The 18,828-nt window shown below is 37.3% G+C and overlaps 3 protein-coding genes across 4 annotated transcripts; 1 reads left to right on the forward strand and 2 right to left on the reverse strand.

Moving 5' to 3' along the window:
* Nucleotides 1–11,128: 11,128 nt before the first annotated feature.
* Nucleotides 11,129–14,012, reverse strand: LOC116133793. 2 transcript variants are annotated; one of them, XM_031419478.1, is made up of 3 exons: nucleotides 13,798–14,012; nucleotides 11,927–11,995; nucleotides 11,129–11,572 (listed from the first exon to the last, which is right to left on the reverse strand). In XM_031419478.1, exons 1-3 carry the CDS (start codon nucleotides 13,948–13,950, stop codon nucleotides 11,378–11,380), a joined length of 417 nt encoding a protein of 138 aa, XP_031275338.1. In that variant the 5' UTR covers nucleotides 13,951–14,012; the 3' UTR covers nucleotides 11,129–11,377. The 2 variants fall into 2 exon arrangements, with proteins under 2 accessions (XP_031275338.1, XP_031275337.1); XM_031419477.1 differs by lacking the exon at nucleotides 13,798–14,012 and adding an exon at nucleotides 12,683–12,898.
* A 94-nt stretch (nucleotides 14,013–14,106) lies between these two features.
* On the forward strand, nucleotides 14,107–15,852 carry LOC116133794. Its single transcript, XM_031419479.1, has 3 exons — nucleotides 14,107–14,185; nucleotides 14,296–14,377; nucleotides 15,521–15,852. Exons 2-3 carry the CDS (start codon nucleotides 14,328–14,330, stop codon nucleotides 15,753–15,755), a joined length of 285 nt encoding a protein of 94 aa, XP_031275339.1. The 5' UTR covers nucleotides 14,107–14,185; nucleotides 14,296–14,327; the 3' UTR covers nucleotides 15,756–15,852.
* A 264-nt stretch (nucleotides 15,853–16,116) lies between these two features.
* LOC116133802 lies at nucleotides 16,117–18,648 on the reverse strand. The gene is made up of 6 exons (XM_031419484.1): nucleotides 18,125–18,648; nucleotides 17,792–17,893; nucleotides 17,579–17,700; nucleotides 16,994–17,277; nucleotides 16,815–16,905; nucleotides 16,117–16,723 (listed from the first exon to the last, which is right to left on the reverse strand). Exons 1-6 carry the CDS (start codon nucleotides 18,375–18,377, stop codon nucleotides 16,262–16,264), a joined length of 1,314 nt encoding a protein of 437 aa, XP_031275344.1. The 5' UTR covers nucleotides 18,378–18,648; the 3' UTR covers nucleotides 16,117–16,261.
* Nucleotides 18,649–18,828: the final 180 nt, after the last annotated feature.

Below are 18,828 nucleotides of genomic sequence, written 5' to 3' on the forward strand. Positions count from 1 at the left end.
ATATGGCTGCTAAATAATGATCCCTGTGGAGGAAAGAATTGGTTCACTTCGGAGAGACCTGTTCAGCGAAGCAGGCAATGAAGCGCTCATGCACACAAGTTTGGATTTAGTTGAAGAACATTACACAAGGCTCAGCTAAGAATAACAACCTATCAGTAACGCGCGAAAAGGGTCTTTGACTCTAAGGTTAGAAGAAAAGACTTCCAAGTCGACGACCTCGTCTTGAAGGAAGTTCTTTTTGGTATAAAGGAACCGAGTGCGGGAGTTTTAGGGCCGAATTGGGAAGGCACGTACCGCATCGCCAAAGTGATAAGACCGTGGACTTATCACCTCAAAAGGCTGAACGGTTCCGAAGTGTCGCGAGCTTGGAATGCTGAACATCTCTATCCATATTATCAGTAAATATGAACTCACTTTTCCGTTGTAAAGATTTTACTTTTCTCAATCTTTGTAAATGATATAAGTTTTTTTGTAATCGCTTCTTCGACATGTATATGACTCTGTTTGCATAAACATTACTTGTACGAATACTATTGTAAACGGTTAGAATGCGATCTCATGTGTAACGCTTGTGGGATACGAAAAATTGTAAGTACTCACAAAAAAATTAAGAAAGCGAAGTCTTTATTTATTATTTAAAAATAAAAAAGACATAAAAGCAAGCACAGGGAAGGCGGCACAAAAGCAGATCACTGGTCCTCGTCCTCAGGTCCCAGTGGTGTGACCTCGTCATCTCCAGGCTGGTCGCCAATCACCTGCGCGGGTGCGGGCTCTTCTGGGACATACTCTGGATGCTCCTCACCCGGGTCAGGTCCCCGAGCCGCTTCCTCATCATCGGCCTGAGCCATAGAGCTGAGGGAATCCTGGTACTCGTCAAGGAGGTCGGTCAGATCCATCTTAGGGTTCTTCAACTGAAAGGCATAGATGGACTGGATTGTCCACCCGACAGCCCTCCTCTCAATCTCTAATTCTTGTTGTTGCATCTCTGCAGTCAACGAAGTGACCTAGCCTTGGTTGAATTGGAGTTCGGCCTTAAGCGCCCACCTATACTTTTCGGTGGTCTCCCATAACTCCGCCCTTTCTCGCTCTGCTTGCAAGGCCCGCTCAGAGTTCGTTTGTAGCTCATTTTCTTTCTCACTAGCCTCCTTGGTGAGTCTAACCATTATCCTTTGGAGCTCTTTTACTTCCTCTCCTCACTTCTCCAGCTCGACCTTCTGATAGTCCACCGTGCAAAGAACAGCATTCCTGTCAGACAAGTACTAGTTCGCCTGAACGGTGGATAAGTCTTTCTCTACTTGAGCGGCTTCTAAGTCCCGTTTAAGCCATGTGTTCTCATCTCTCAGCTCAACTAGCCCCTCAGCAGCCTCCAATTGAGCCTTCTGTATGGACAAGTGCATAGAAAGCGGGGCCTGCATAACGAAGAGAGTAAAGAGTTAGTTTCCTTTCTGAAAAAAGCAAATGTAAAGTCCTCTCTGAGGACAGCTCATTTTACCTGGCTTAGGCGCTGGAAGGATATGGACATCAGGTCTATAGGGTTAGAGGCCACGAACTGCTAAAACGCCTCCGCGAGCCTGCAGTCTAGTAGGGTGAAAACCACCAACTACAAATGATCTGGAAGTTGCCCCATCAAGTCCAAGACGGGCATGCGTATGCCCATGCCCACAGCAGGTAGCATTCCCTTCTCTGGTTCCTTGCCCGATCTCCTCTCAAGACTTGCAGCCTCATTTTGCCTTGTCTGCGGACCCTCTAGGGCAATGAAGATACCAGTCGCGCCCCCAGAAGGCCTTCCCGAGTGGAACGCTTGGTAAGACTAAGACCTCTCGGGCTGAACGCCCAAGCTTTTCAGCTCAGACTCTGACTCTTCGGCCAGAAGTTGCTTTCGCTTCTTGGACTTTTAGGCCATAGTCTTGTGCTTCAGGCGCACAGTCGAAGGCTTGGGAGCGCTTACAGGTTGAACCGGAGCACCCGTCGGTATCCCTCCAACGGGGGGACCGTTGGGAGCCACTCCAGCCCGTTCGATAACGCTTACTCGGGGGAAGGTGAACTGCCTTGGTCGTAGTGATCTGAGCACTTTGGGAAGCATGATCGCTACATGCGAACATCATTAGCAAAACAGTTCGCTGCATGTAAAATTAAGAAACAAGCTAAGGTTATGGTGCTTACTCAATGTGGTCTTTAAGGTCGCTTCGGGATTGAAGAAACCGTAATTTTGCAAATTCGCAGATGTCACGAGCAATCTCGTGTCGCGACTCTCTTCGGGCAAAAAGTCGAAGGCTGTGATTTTTTCAGGATCCTCGAGAGTCGATAACCTGGTCGTCTAGTTAACTACGAAGGAACATAAAACTCATTAGTGAAGGCTAAAAGGAAATTCGCGAGCTCAAGGAACGGAGAACCTACTCGGCTCCTTAAATTGGCAAATGCCATCATATCGAAGGAAGAGAAACTTCGTCTCATACTCGTCGACATTGCTGGGGTAACTATGTATTTTCGCTTTGATAGTAGGTCACTTTGAGAGGTAGAAGGAATCATTGTCCTTACTCTTCTTCAGGATGTACGAGCAACCGAGCTCTAGCACGATTAGCTCACCCAAACCGTTTTCGCCGTATGCAATATACATAGCCACGGCTATCATATACGCATTCGGCGTAAGCTGTAGTGGTGCGACCTCGAAGTGATCCAGGACCGACCTAACAAAAGGGTAGAAAAGGATCAACCCTTCACTCTTAAAAATATTCTCGGAGATCACAGTCATTCCTTCTAGCGAATTCTAAGCTGTGTACGTCCTATGCTGGAAGACCTCTATGCTAAAAGCATATTGATCTACCACCTTCTGAATCTCTTCGGCAGTAATTGCCGATAGAATCTCCTGAGAGGGACCCGTTGGGGCATCCTACATCGGGGAGCTAGTTCCCTCATCTGTCCTAGTCGTTGAGGGGTCCATTCTTTTGCAGTCTGAAAAAAGTGACATGTAGGAATCACTCAATCATCGTACATTGTTTCGTACAATGACATGGAGGAAAAAAAATAAATATTTCCTCCCTTAAACCCAAAAAAAAAAAAAAAAAAAAACCTAAAAGAATCCTTAGGAGCCACCCCGAATGGCTCAGAACCTAGGAGAAGATTTCATCTCCGATCAGCTACCGGCAAACACTATCACCTCATGGCAACCATCAAAAACAAAAAAGAAATAAAATAGCAGAGGAACCATTCTTACCTCTTGAGTATGAAGATTGATCATCCTGTTCTGAGTGTCAAGCGCACACCAGTCTGAAAGATGGAAAATCAAGGCTCACGAAAGTTTCTTGCTCTCTTCGAAGGAATGAGTATTGTGACATTACCAAAGGTGAGTTTGAGGTTTTATAATGAAGGAAGTGGCGTTTGGTTTTCTTGAAGTCAAACGACGTTTGAACGGAGATCACTTCTCACCATTGATCGCGACCATGTGTTGCTAATCAGTGAAGAAGAGTGACCGTCACGCTTCGAGAAACCAAATCATCGTTCTTTTTCGTTGAAACACTCAAGCGACGGCACATTTCCCTCCTCCACATTAAATGAGCCCACATCCGCATTTAATGCTCTGATATGGAATGTCATTTCAGCATGGCTCGCATTTAATGTGCATGGCTGGCACTTATTACGCTTAAGACATGTCTGTCAGAGCAAAAGGTATTTCATTAAATGTATCATCTACGAAAGTGCAATGGATAACCTCTGAAGAGGTCGTTACATAAAACACTCTTCGTTATGTGTCATTCGCGCAGCGACGTGACTCTTTGCCTTCATCGCATGTCAGTCGCTTGTTTTCAACAAAAATTCTCCAAGTATACTCAGGTCGTGAACTTCGGTCGAAGACCAGAACATCATTATGGCACTGAATGTCTAGAACAGGTCATGGGCCTTAAGGAAGATCATTTCAGGTCGCCTACATGAAAATGTTTCCACGACCTCTTTACAACCAAGTCGGATCGACCAGTGTCCATTCGACTCGCATCAAATCCAGCATGATTTTGTAGTTTTTAAGGTTCAATCCTCAAACCTTAAAAACTAAGGGATTTCTGTTATGCCTGAAAAAGTAGGGCTGACGTCGAGCCTTGTCAGCATGGGCAGTCAGAGCTTAGGTAGCTTCTGCAGCCATTCAGACGCAACCACATCGCATGTTGACGTGAGCGACATGCTCCTGCCCGTACAGTGGGTGTGCGCCAAACTGACAAAAGGTTGGAAATAGTCCACGTGTCCAATCCCTACACAAAGCGAGGAAATCACTCGAGCAGGTGAGCAACGAGACACAATGAAGGATTTGCATGACAATCTGACCCACTCACAGTTCAGTAATCATTACCCCAATTCATCCCACTATAAATAGAGGGTTCCTCTCCCGTTTGTGGAACTAGCTAATTTTTCTCTGAAATAGCATACATTCTCTCTCTCTCTCTCTTCTCTAAGCTATAAATAAGCTCGCTGAATGCGACATGATCTCATATAGTAATACAATATCAGTGGACGTAGGATTCACTTGTTTAAACATCTGAACCACTTTAAACATTGTTCTTCATCCTTTATTCAATCCAATACCCTCATATACACGTGTATCTTCTAAGTCAGCTCAATATTTCTCACATGTAATTAGTTGGTGTCAAAATCAAGCATTAACAGAGAGCATATACAAATATGGAGAAAAGAAGATGCATAACAGCAAAATGTAAAGAAAAATAAATAAAAAAGAGTTAAGAATCAAATTAGCCTTGAAACCATCGAAGTGAAAGGTGCGTTAGATAGAATCATACAAGTACGTTGGACAGTTTTGACAATACACTATAACCCACACTCGCGGCTCTTACGATTCAGTTAACTCTCATCACTTTGACTGGTCTTTTTTGCTATGACCACGTCAGCATCAGTACCGCGTCTCCCTACCTGCCGGCTCCACCGTCTCACACCATCTTCTTCAGTATTTACTCATACATTTGATAATTATTTATATAATTTTTCGCTTTCAATGTTACAAGAATGTTTGCAGCTTACAGATTGAATCGCCATCAGGGGCTCCACAAATTTGGGAGATCTTTTCAAGTCAAATCTAAAATTGATTGAAACCCCGATTAAATCGATGTTATTGGGGCCATGGAAAATATACAAGGTTGGATTTGTCTAAGTCTTCATTTAGGCATTTAGACTTAATCAGGCCGGATGAGTTTTGTAGGTTAATATGTAATGTAACAATAAGTAAAATATGATGAAACAAAATAATGCAAATGAGACAAGTAGAATTTTGATACACATTCTTCTGATTTTAACTCCAATTTATGTTTTTAGTGACAAACAGGTAAGAGGTTTTTATGATCCCCTCATATACGTGTTCATACAAATTACAAGTTTAAGTAAATATTTAATGAAGACAAATTGCAAGTAAAATATTGATGTTAAGATTCACATCAACGAGATGTACGTAAATTTTTAAATTCTTTAGTGAAACCTATGCAAGGGACTCTATATAATTTGTGATATAATACGAGATCAATGAATAAATCAATATTAATATAAATGACAAGAGATTTTTAAAGTGGTTCGGATCTACATCTACTGTTTTTGTATTGCTTTTTGTGTTTGTTTTTTCTTTTTTCACGTACAAGTGGTTCCCATGCTTGATGTAAACCCTACATCTTTGTGTTTAGTGATTACATCTTTTTTTGTTTTAATTTTATTTTAATGGATATTCATTTTATATAAATCACTTCTATTTTGAATAATATTTTATTAAATCATGAATATATACTCTTTTAAGTCTCCATTAATTTGTTTATTATTAACTCCTAAACTGAGGAATCAATCGATTATTTAAAAACCGTCTTTTAAAACACAAGTCTCTTCTTCAGATGCTTTAAAATAAAAATAATTTAATAAAGACGTTTCTAGAATTAAAGAAGAAAAAAAAAAAAAATAAGGGTTTTGTGATATTTGAAGATATAAAAGTACGTATATAAAAGAAATTCTAAAACGATTTTCCTGAACATAAAGTACATACTTAAAAGGGATTCTTTGGTAAAATTATTAATATTCTGCTTAGCCAGTAATCTTTTTAAAATTGTTTTGATAACAAAAGATAAGAGAAAGAGGAAAAGCATATCCATATCTGGCTCCTAAATACCTCTCCAATGACCAAAAAAATGGTTGACCAAATGAAAGTCAATCCATCGAATGGCCGGAATCATTCCCAAATAGGTCAGCTGGAGCAATCTTAACGCTTGGTCAAAGTCCAATACTCTGATAAGGATAGCGAAATTCTGGAGGACGAATTTTCAAAATAACTAATTACCCAAAATATATATATAATAAAATAAAATTAACTAGGGATATGCTTTATGCTTAGCATGTTTCAGTGTAGAAGACAAAAAAAAAAAAAATAATAATAATAATAATAATAAAAATGAAGAGTACATAAATGTTGATGTACAGTGAAGGATGACCTATAGTGTGAGCTAAGGCGTGGCTATATAGCAGGCGCTTGATTGGATCATTATAGTATTTTAATTGATCCTACGGCCGGCAATGCAAGATGTACGCAATGAAACAGACAGGTCCGTGAAAGTCAGGCACGCGCCGCTATGGTCCGATCCTGTTTGGACGGCCAGTTACAAGGACAACTCAAAAAGCTTCGTTAAGACATTAATTAATCACTTATTTAGTTATTGCAACTGGACACACCTGATCTCACACATATTATAAATATAATTTAGTAAAATAAAATAGGCCGAACGACTTGTGCATACCCAAGATTTACCATAACGATAGTTGATACCCAAAAGGTTTTGAAACGATAAATAGGTACCTTCCGTCATGTTCTGTTAGTGATTTTTGTTTATTAATAGTGAAAAGACTAAAATGCCCTTCAAAGTTTCAATTTTAGTTTTTTATAAATTTCAAATTTTCTAAAAAACCCCCTAGGTTTGCTAATTTAATTAAACACCCCCCCATATATAAAGTTTGTTAAATGACAAAAACACCCCCACCACCCCAGTGCCAGATTCCGGCCACCATCGCCGGAATCTAGCCGGAAAACTGCATTACGACACAGATCCCCGTCGGATTTGTGTCGTAACGTGCCATTCTGGCCTTTTACGGCCAGATCCGCCACGGATCTGGCCGAAAAAGGCAAGATCTAGCCGTCGAAGCAGCAGCCAGATATGGCCTTTTCCGGCCAGATCCGTGGCTGATCTGGTCGGAAAAGGCCATATCTACTGCCAGATCTGGCCGTCGACGCCGCAGATGGAGTTTTGCGGCGTCGACGGCCACATCTAGCCGTAGATCTGGCCTTTTCCAGCCAGATCAGCCACGGATCTAGCCGGAAAAGGCCAGATAGACGCATTACGACACAGATCCAACGGATCTGTGTCGTAACGTAACTTTTCGGCGCGATTCCGGCGGTGGTGGCCGGAATCTGGCATTGCGGGTGGCGGGAGAGTTTTTGTTATTTTACAAAATTTTTATATATTGGGGTATTTAGTTAAATTTGTAAACTTAGGGGGTTTTTTAGAAATTTTTAAATTTATAAAAAACTAAAATTCAAATTTTTAAGGGCATTTTAGTCTTTTCACTATTAATAAATAGAAATCACTAACAGAACATGACGGAAAGTACCTATTTGTCATTTCAAAACCTTTTAGGTACCAACTTGTCGTTACAACAAATCTTGGGTACGTGTAAGTCGTTCTCCCAATAAAATATTTATTTACAGTGCAGTAAGAATGTACAGAGAGAATTTCCAACCAATATTTAGAACATGTGAAAATTTATAAGTTAATAATACTGTATTTTATGTTCAAGTTGACGACTCTCCGAGTTCTTCTGCTGGGATTATAATAATCTTAGAAAATTTTCAAGTTAATTTTATCGTGTTCCCCCTCAGTGAGCATTGTTTATGTTAATGCTATTTAGTTGAAGAATTATATTCTTCCCTCCAAATTTTATTGGATCCAAACTGCAATCCAAATATGAACTTGTCTATTATATTATATCAGACTTCTAAGTTCATGCACAGAAAGACCCAGTTTATTTTATATTTAACCATGGAGGCACCATTAAATCGTGACGAAAGCACAAGGATTAAACATTCATAATCCAAGTCAATATTAGACGTTGGCCCATTTCCAGAGAAGGATCATTAAAAATAATGAATTTGAGCATATAAACACACCAGTTGTCAACTCCTGCAATTAACAATTTGATTGAATAAGATATGTCTACTCGTATATACCTCGGAAGATATGAGATTCTTTTGTCTAATATCGATGAACACGAGATTCCCTTTTATAAAATAATCTTCAATCTTTCATCACCATTAAGCCAGTACCATTGTAGTACATAACATTTTATATGCATTTAATCCATTTATTTACCTAACTAATCTTACAATGGCTAACCCTAATCAGACCTAACCTCGCTGTTTGGAATCTGCCGCATATGAACAGTGTTTCTGACAATTTAAATTACAAACCCAGTTGGCGTTTCAAACATGTTTTTAGTTTTTCATATGTTTTAACTGCATTTTTATAAGACCCAGATGCCTTTTTCGCATTAAAAAAGACTCCAGCTCAAAAGTTAATCTAATTAAGCTAAGTTTAATGGATCACGGGTTGTGGTTTTTTAAAGAGATGGAATGACTCACAACGACGGTGATGTTTATTCAACAACCGGCAGATTTGTTCTATACTCTCTGACAAATCAAAAACTCGGGCGAGACGACATTTGGGAACTTGTGGTTTGTTTTTCTTATTGTCTTTCTTTGATATTTATTGTCCCTGAAACCGATTGAACTCATAAACAAACTGTTGCTTCTGATAATTATTGTATTGCAGAAATATATAAATAATTTTTTTCAACAAAAGCTGAGAGGTTCCATTTTCTTTGAGCTATATAGTTCATAATATTAAAAAAATAATTTAAAAAAAAAAAATTAAAACAACAAAAGCAGGAAATTCTTTCACTTATTAATCAGATTTGATCTTTCATTCCTTGTTTAAGTGTCTTCATCTGCCGACCCACTAAAATGGTGGTTTATTCCTGGTTCACTGGCATCGTGGCTTCAAGAACAAAGTAGAATGTGTGAATGACAGCAAAAAAATGCAGTGGGTTTTTGAAGGAAGCCTATAAAAGTATCAAAGTTTACAGAAACAAAAACCAAAAGGAAATTGGCAATAACAAATGATAGTGAAACAAACTCCAATCCCTAATCCTAATCATAATCCTACAATGTACTTAGCGTTAATTAATCAATCTCTGATTAGTTAAATTATAATCAATACTGGGTAAAGTAATAAAACCATAGTTGGGGGTCGGGAATGATTCCTACTTATTTTGAAAGCGCTTCTTGTAGACCAACAGGCTACATATTTGTCTTCCACGTGGAGCGATAATTTCAAGTGATCCCGTCTCTTGACTAGAAATCTAAAAAGCCAAGTCGTTTTCTTAAACTTTTTAGGCCACGTCATGACTAATTAGATATAGTGGTTTTCTTAAACTTTTTAGGCCACGTCCTGCCTTGGATCCACACTGAAAGCTGAGGAGGGGCTGTGACTGTGATGGCCACACAAATTAATTGCTTTTGTTAGAAGAGAATCAACTCGTTAATTAATCAAACATTAATTAATAAAAAAGTGGGTTTGTGTTCTTGAAAGCATCATTAAGGAGTTAATTAAGGTAATAAGACGGTGACATTATTGTTAAAGAAATACAAATTGCAGAAACTTAAGAATAGAGACCAAACACAGAGTTGTTAATAGCGTTGTCTTCTTTCTATAATGACAGGGTTTTGTTGTGGAAGATTAGTGGGTAATAATTTTGGTTAAGTTGTTGTTTTCTTAATTCAAATTTATTAAAAAGGGAGGGTGGTTGTATATTTGAAGAAAATGGTCACCACAACAGTTGATGATGTTTAAGCTCATTATTGTTTGGTTTGTTGAGTGCTGACCAAATTTTTTAAGCTAATTCATTCAAAAGCCTTGTTTTCATGCCATTACTTTAAATTATTTTTAAAAAGAGATTATAATATGTTCTTTACACTCTTTTGTATTTATTAACTTTAAATATTATCACTAAGAAGCAGTAATTCAAATGCATTTTTTTGATATTCAAAAATAATTTCGTTTATTTCAGTCAAGTTGCTATAAGATGAACATAAATTATTTATTTATTTATTATTATTATGATAAAAATTTCATGCATTTCCCTTTAGACTAGTTTGGATCTAGGCCCATCTGAAGCTGACGATATGACAGACTTGGGCTTTGTTAGCTGGGTTTAAAATTGGCAGGGTTGAATTGAACTAAAAATGAAGTCTTGGACTAGGTTTAGGCAAAGCATAAGAATTGAGAATGAGAATGTAGTCAAGGACTCTCAAGGCGTTACTTAACAGTTAACAGTGAGCACTAGACAGAATTAAAAGGGATAATAACAATGTCGTCCCTGAGATTTGGTATAAGTAACACTTTAGTCTTGTAGAATTTCATTATCTAGCTACTAAAGTTTTAGCGCTTGTGCTGCAAGTACATCATCATTTAGAGAAAAAAAGTTAGAAGTAATGCGTACAAACAAATAAGCTAATGCATAATTCCGTAAACGAAACCATAATAGGCTGATCATAGCATCATAGTATGCTTTACTTCAAGCCCCATAAACAGTATTTCATCATCTCATCATTTTGTCTAAATTATAAAAAGAGGATTCCTTTACTCATTTAACAGTTGAGAAATCAACTGTAAGGAAGCTTTACATGCAACTTACAGTAGAAATCCTGAAGGAGAATCCAGCATAAATACCAACAATGCATCTGTCTTCCAATGCTCATCGAGATATATACATCATCGTGGAAAGATATTTTATAATTTTAGCACCCAAAAGGAGGGCTTAAAATAGCAGCTTCTTCCAACATCATTGTGGGAAGTAAAGCAACTCAATGGATTATTATGTCTTTCCAGAAACTAAAATAGAAATAGAATTATTTTAGACTGTCAATTTTAATTCTACAATTTCTGCACTTGTATCATTCAAGGGGTAATAACTTTAATCAATACTGAACACATCACACATGTGAATGTCAGAATGTAACCTAGAAAAAAAAAGTGGTCTAAACTCATGCATGCCACAGTGACACTTTGGATTTTGATTCAAACAGTAAGTAATACATTTAGGTATTGAGATACAGCCAAATTAGCCAAAAGACAAAGAGAAACTAGCCTAAACAAGAATCTAAGACCAAAGAAAGTGTTACGAGTTTCATATAAAAGTACTGTATTCTCTTCATCCAGATCATTATGAAGACATTATTAACAGGGAAAATCCTATAAAGACTGGACAAACCTTGTTGTTCCTGATGGGATCTCGATTATTGCATAGATAGACTACCAACGGATGATCCTTCCTTCTGATTTAGAGAGACCCAGATTGCCTTGGCTGCTGCTATGGCAGAATCTCCCCTCTTGATAACTTTTTCAATCTCTCCAACCTTCTCTGATAGCAACCTAACATTCGTGTCGGTGGACTGAACCAATTTATTTGCAGTTTCCAGAGCAGTGCATAGCTGATATAACCAAGAGAAATTTACTAAGAGAAGAAATAAAAAAGGGATGATAGAAACCATTTTGGAAAAAAACAGACTGGAGAGTCTGGTGCAAAGGTTGAAAATATAAGTCACAGCAAAGAAGATAGAGACTTGTCTTCAATGATTAGTCAAGTGATAAATATGAAATTCATGCCAAACCACTACCATGTCACCTCCATTTCCACCACCCACAAATATATATATATGAAATAATATACAGAAGAGAACTCAATGTCCAAGACAAGCATCAGTGATGCTGAACATATTCTGGATCATTGAACCAGAGGCTGTTACGCATAACATTTATATCCTTCAAAAGAGATCATTGATTACCTTTAAAGTTAGAGCTGTCCATGAGTGATCAGAACCAGAAAGTGCCTCATTCAACTGATCGTAATTTTCCTGAAACAGAATGATTGAAGTGAATACGCTTATCATTGTAGATATACATAAACCAGTGCGTAATAAACAAAGCCACAGGCAGATTAAACAACAAGTAGAAACAAGAAATTCAGTTCTAGAACATGCTGAACACCTTCCATCTCCATAGGATAAATAGTAAAGTTAAACTTAATACAGAACATGATAAAGGGACTATATACTTACAGCATAACCGAAGTTTGTTTATCACCTGGCAATTCCACACAATATTTTATACTAAACTTATTTTTCCCCAAACAGTAATCAAATTCTTTTTATTCTATAATGCAATAACTTTCTTTTTACCAAACAATAATCAAATTCTTTTTCTTTTTGCTAATAACCCAGAAATCCCCTAAATCCACTCAACGAAATCGAGTGTCTATTGATTTTGCTCACACATATCGAACAGGAAGAACTAATGAGTATAAGGCAAATGCAGCTTTACAATTGCACTTGGTTTTGGCTTAATTAAAGATGATATCGAGAAATCTACAACTCAAAAATTCAGCAAGGGAATCCTAAAAGCAGATTCAACAAGTTATCTAATATACAAGTATGAAATGGTACACAACACTCAATTAACTATAAATTTAAGCGAAAAAAAAATTCATTAACCTGGCAGATGGGGAATTGAATTCGTAGTTGATAATAAGAAAAGGAAAGAACCTGAAAGAGATTAGCGAGGTCCAATGGATGAGGGGTATTATTGGAATCTTGAATCGGTGAGACAGGAGTATTATCTGGTGGTGTAACATTCTCTTCTCCGACGTCGCTTAGCAGATCTCCAATTGTCAGCAATGGCCCTCCTATTCCTCTCATCTCTCTTTCTGTCTCTCAAATTCGTTTATTAGTTTTTGGGTTTCATAATTTTAGGCATACGACTTAACTGCAGTGTCGGTTTTTATTTTTGGTTGAAACGACACCCAGCTTTGACGTTTTAATCAGAATAATATACTATTGACATTGAACACTGCTCTTAAACAAGAAGTGAGATTAGAAACTCAACACTGATTGTGGCGCTTTGCTGTTTCCTTTTGGCTGGGGCTTTCATCAGGTGAACTTCAAATCTTACTTGCTCTTATGGGCATCGAGAGATTTTCTGAAATTTCTTAACTCTTATATTTTTCGTGTCTTGGGTTTTGATAATATATGGGATTTTTGCAGATCAAGAGAGCACGATTAGTTAAAAGAGAGAGATGGCAAGTCAAGAACCAGTAAAGCAACTTGAGGATTGCTCTGTCTCCAAGTCAGTGTTTTTCTTCTAATCTCTTAATCCGTCTCTCTGTTCTTTGGGGTTTGTGACTGCAAATGATGTTCTTAATTGGAGTATAGTATTTGTATATTGACATTTTAGTTTGGTTTGAAGTTTATTAATTTACAGTTAGTCTGTTTGAAATAACATTTTCCTGAAGATTGTTGAAATTTGTTCAATATTGATACTTGGGAGTGCTTTAGCCCTTTGTAGTTGTATTACTATATGTTGCTCATGCATGGTTTCTTTTTAAATGNACACATATCGAACAGGAAGAACTAATGAGTATAAGGCAAATGCAGCTTTACAATTGCACTTGGTTTTGGCTTAATTAAAGATGATATCGAGAAATCTACAACTCAAAAATTCAGCAAGGGAATCCTAAAAGCAGATTCAACAAGTTATCTAATATACAAGTATGAAATGGTACACAACACTCAATTAACTATAAATTTAAGCGAAAAAAAAATTCATTAACCTGGCAGATGGGGAATTGAATTCGTAGTTGATAATAAGAAAAGGAAAGAACCTGAAAGAGATTAGCGAGGTCCAATGGATGAGGGGTATTATTGGAATCTTGAATCGGCGAGACAGGAGTATTATCTGGTGGTGTAACATTCTCTTCTCCGACGTCGCTTAGCAGATCTCCAATTGTCAGCAATGGCCCTCCTATTCCTCTCATCTCTCTTTCTGTCTCTCAAATTCGTTTATTAGTTTTTGGGTTTCATAATTTTAGGCATACGACTTAACTGCAGTGTCGGTTTTTATTTTTGGTTGAAACGACACCCAGCTTTGACGTTTTAATCAGAATAATATACTATTGACATTGAACACTGCTCTTAAACAAGAAGTGAGATTAGAAACTCAACACTGATTGTGGCGCTTTGCTGTTTCCTTTTGGCTGGGGCTTTCATCAGGTGAACTTCAAATCTTACTTGCTCTTATGGGCATCGAGAGATTTTCTGAAATTTCTTAACTCTTATATTTTTCGTGTCTTGGGTTTTGATAATATATGGGATTTTTGCAGATCAAGAGAGCACGATTAGTTAAAAGAGAGAGATGGCAAGTCAAGAACCAGTAAAGCAACTTGAGGATTGCTCTGTCTCCAAGTCAGTGTTTTTCTTCTAATCTCTTAATCCGTCTCTCTGTTCTTTGGGGTTTGTGACTGCAAATGATGTTCTTAATTGGAGTATAGTATTTGTATATTGACATTTTGGTTTGAAGTTTATTAATTTACAGTTATTATGTTTGAAATAACATTTTCCTGAAGATTGGTGAAATTTGTTCAATATTGATACTTGGGAGTGCTTTAGCCCTTTGTAGTTGTATTACTATATGTTGCTCATGCATGGTTTCTTTTTAATGAATTGCCTATTTCAAGTGTTCGATGTTCCATAAACGAAATTTTAGAAATACCACTCGATTTTCTTACACGTGAGTAGCATAATGTTTTTATCTGTGACTAAGTTGCATATTTTCATTGCCTAGTACATATTTCGGATTGGGACTAGGTTAACAGGTTCATATATTGTCTATGGTTTCATGATTATGTTGCAGTTCGTTATATTAAAACAGATTCTGAATCATATACAACTTCTGATATTTGTCAGATCATGTGTGGTAATATCAAATTATGTGTTCTAATTGACAAGTCCAGATAATTCCAGGGAATGTTGTCACAGTTGTCCACCCACATCGACATTTGACCTATTTGATGCCCACCCATCTTGCAATGCTTTTAATGTTTTTTTGTGGACTAAAAATCCTATATATACTTGCAATTGTTTTGCCTTCTCTGTTGTCGATCTTGAACTATCGAGCTAGGTGGAAGCCAGAAAAAAAGATGATAGTAGTTGAAATTGGATTGGCAGTTTTAGGTTTACGATAAAATACAAAAAATTTCAAAGGTATTAGCCACTGCATTATTTCAAAGTAGCTAGGAGTTCAGCAAATCTGAAGTAGTTTGTGCTCAGATGGGCTACGATTTATTAACCGAAGCATGCTTATAAAAAGTGTTTTTTTGTCATGAGATGGTCTGTTTGAATCTTAACCCTCTTGAAAGTTGGAATATGTAGCTCAACATTCTTAATAGTAAGAAGTTGTTTATTTAATTTCATGAAGTCATTCTTGAGTTTCTCTTGCATGTTAGAAATTACAACCAAATCTTTTCATTAAATATTCTTTTTGGGCATCAAAATGCAGCCGTTGTTTGAAGTGTGAATTCAGTCTTACGAAATGTGAAATCTTTGCAGTGCATTGGGTACATGGGTATTCTCAGTAGCCGGAGCTTTGCTTGCAATTCCAGTAGGGATAAAACGGAAATCTTTGGCACCCCTTGTATTTTTTGGCACAACTGGGACAATGCTTGATATTATCATGGGAATCACAGCTTGCGAAAGAGAACATGCAGAACGCCAAATGAAACTATTGGAAGCCCAAAATTCTGCAACTGATGCTTCGTTAGCTGAAACAGGATCTGAGTCTTGATATGTTTATGGCCAAGTTCCTCATTTTTGAATGCTGGCAGTTTGTTTTTCTTGCTTAACTGGAAAACACTGACTTTCTAAGCGTTTGATTCTCCTCATTTTTCTTTGTTTCGACTTCATGCTCACTTTTTTCATGGGATAGCCAGTGACTTCTAAGTTTAACATAATTCGTCCATATCAATATAATAGTGAGTTAAAATCACAAGGGTTCACAAGCCTTTTACTTAACTGTTTGGATTTGCCCTTTTGGGTTATTTGGGAAGCTTAAGATATGGATACGCAAGTCAAATAAAATGGCCTTAGGTTTGGTCCAAATTCAAATTCAAGTCTATATCTATATACATCGATTAAAGATGATCACAGATAACTTTTCTTTAAATAAGATGGTTATGGTGCTTATGTTCTGTCGTCTGTGTTACATAAAGAAGTTGGAAAGAATATTGAATAATCTTGAGCAAGAGGGTTCATATGATATTTATACACTTCTGAAATAGAGTAAGATAACATTCACCCAAGTTTAATGACCGTGTTAGCATGATATTTCGTCATGAAACATGGAACTGACGCAGAAACCATTTCAAATCTCCCATTTTCCCGATCTAGGCTGGAATTTATGGTCACCTCAAATTCTAAAGGGCTGTTCTTTCCTCGCTTCAGCAGCTGTTTTAGAAGAATCAACCAAATCAGATAGAAGTTGATGTTTCTATCACATTGGTATTTTTCCTTTCCTTCCAGGCTCTTGTTTGCATCTGGTGAGTGAAAGCATTCAACTCCTTCCCTAGCAACTTCAGGAAATATGGCATTATTATGATTCTCCTTTTGAACATAATTTGCATCTGGGTGCTTATCATGTTTTTTCCCTAGATAGCATTGGTAGACTCTTTCAGCCCTGATGTTTCCAAACAAGAGTTCAGCAGCCTTGTTTCTAACAAGGAGTGGCATGTACTCCAATTCATCCCAAACATATAACTGCAGTCGAAGCCAAAAGAGATCATCAATGGTTCACTAATTCGAAGGAGAAGATGAAATGCTTTTAAAACCATTAAGAGAAGTTATATACCATAAAGGGCCTATATATCAAGGTTACTACATGAAGTCGATTAGAGCTTCTTTCACAGTAGAGTGGAACAGAGTTTTGTTCAGATATAGACCTATGTGGAGGTGACAAAAAAACTGAGTAATCAGATGCCATATAGAAGGCATTGCAATGCAACACAACACAAGTATCCTCTTACGTACCTATATTTCGAATCCAAAGGCAAACCACATAGATGGCAGCCAGTACAAATGAGATCTTCTGCTAAATCATTATTCTCAATTTTAGATAATCTCCTGCTGATGAACAACTTTTCGTATTCAATATCACCAGGTGCTTTCCAGGTTATTGGCAGAAACATTTCACCTACAGATGCATTAAAAATTGCCTTACAGGTATCGGTTAAACGTGATTCTTCTGACAGCAATAGACAGTTCAAAGATTTCTTCTCTTCAGGCACTTTCCAATTCCTCAAGAGTGGTCTATTCTGCAGTGCAAACCATTTAGGATGATGTAGTCTAAAGGATATCAAACACGAACTTAAGAAAAACAAGGTTATTTAATATCGCAAGGGAATAAAAAAATTGCAAATTACATTATGCCCTTGACAGAAAACAAATCGAAGTACTTCCCCATCACAATATTCAATCAGTACGGAATTTTATGAACTAATTGAAACTACACATCTTCACCGAAGAAACCTTCTTTACCAGAATGAAATCAAATGCAATAAGATAGAAAAAAGCACATAACATTGCGCAACAAGCGCGAGAGGACACAGAGAATACCTGAGAACTGCGCAATTCAATGTGAAAATTGGATTTAGTTTGCTGCACCCATTTGATTACCTTAGAAAGTTTTTCCTTTATTGTTTTACCTACTTGACAATCCATCATCAAATCATCTACACCTGCAATAAAAAACACCAGGCCCCAGATGTTGGTCAAGTAATTTGATGTCTATACTAGAAAATCCAACTTTCTGAGAACAAAATGTAAAACCTTTAGAAATAAGTGATTCATAAGGGTGGATCAAACGTTGCAACGATGAGTACTGGACAGTTCTGGCCTCAACAACATCTCCAAATTTTATAATCTTGACATCTAAATTGACAACAAAAAAAGCGTATGAGTAGTCAAAACTTCTAAAGTATCACTTGCACTATTTCAGAAAATATCAAGAGTGAAAGCTAACAATACAAATGACAATACCACATTCCAAATTCCCACACTTCAATATCCACAGTAAAACCCCCAATCCATATCGAACGTAAGTGACAAGAGATTTAATATTATAAACCTATACGTCAAGAAAGAGTGAAATGGGGATCTCACTTCGTAACAGTATGACATCACCAGCGACTGCCATGGATCCCATTTGTTTTTGCCACAAGCAAACTGAGAAAAAAGGCCGCGTATCATCACCCACCTGAATGTCGGTTCTAATAGCCTCTCCACCTTTGGATAACTTGTACTGAACGGGAGTGGATCGGTGGACGAAGACCAGAAGCTGTACCAGATCACCCACATGAGAAGCGGCTGTCTGAAGATCGATTAAGGGTCCGTACCAGCCAATTGCAGATGCCATTTTTCTTTTACAGAATTAATCATGATCATATAATTCATCAATCTATATATTTCTCCTCACTTGTAACTAAAGTTTTTGGCGCACAATTTCAATAAAGGGATTTGCGGCGGCTATTTGGAAACCAGTGGAATCATTTGCCACTACTTAGGTCTGATCCTGCTTTTCGGGCAGATGGGACCAAAACACACGGTTAAAATGTAAATTACAAAATTTTATATGCATCATCATTCTAATTAATTCAAGATTTTATGTCAACAGAATAATTAAAGTTTCTGTAAGTTCTTTATGATAAATCAACTTCTAAAATTTAATATAATTTAACAAGACAAGAGTAATTAGTATTAAACAAGTCGAAAATTTAACAAGACAAGAGTAACTAGTATTAAACAAGTCGAATCGGGATGACATGCAATGTCAACTAAAGGGGGCCAGGGAAAAATGAATAGAACAT

The sequence above is a fragment of the Pistacia vera genome, unplaced genomic scaffold (assembly GCF_008641045.1).
Source record: "Pistacia vera cultivar Batoury unplaced genomic scaffold, PisVer_v2 Contig276, whole genome shotgun sequence".
NCBI lineage: Eukaryota > Viridiplantae > Streptophyta > Magnoliopsida > Sapindales > Anacardiaceae > Pistacia > Pistacia vera.

What these genes read in the sequence shown, in the direction of transcription:
- LOC116133793 (XM_031419478.1), bottom strand. Translation starts at nt 13,950, where the DNA reads ATGAGAGGAATAGGAGGGCCATTGCTGACAATTGGAGATCTGCTAAGC. An exon ending in ACCTCGCTAATCTCTTTCAG is followed by an intron (nt 11,996 to 13,797) that starts GTTCTTTCCTTT and finishes ATTCTGTTTCAG; the next exon opens with GAAAATTACGATCAGTTGAA. An exon ending in GGACAGCTCTAACTTTAAAG is followed by an intron (nt 11,573 to 11,926) that starts GTAATCAATGAT and finishes TGGTTATATCAG; the next exon opens with CTATGCACTGCTCTGGAAAC.
- LOC116133794 (XM_031419479.1), top strand. Translation starts at nt 14,328, where the DNA reads ATGGCAAGTCAAGAACCAGTAAAGCAACTTGAGGATTGCTCTGTCTCC. An exon ending in GAGGATTGCTCTGTCTCCAA is followed by an intron (nt 14,378 to 15,520) that starts GTCAGTGTTTTT and finishes AAATCTTTGCAG; the next exon opens with TGCATTGGGTACATGGGTAT.
- LOC116133802 (XM_031419484.1), bottom strand. Translation starts at nt 18,377, where the DNA reads ATGGCATCTGCAATTGGCTGGTACGGACCCTTAATCGATCTTCAGACA. An exon ending in TGAATCACTTATTTCTAAAG is followed by an intron (nt 17,701 to 17,791) that starts GTTTTACATTTT and finishes TTTTTATTGCAG; the next exon opens with GTGTAGATGATTTGATGATG. An exon ending in CCTTTGGATTCGAAATATAG is followed by an intron (nt 16,906 to 16,993) that starts GTACGTAAGAGG and finishes ACCTCCACATAG; the next exon opens with GTCTATATCTGAACAAAACT.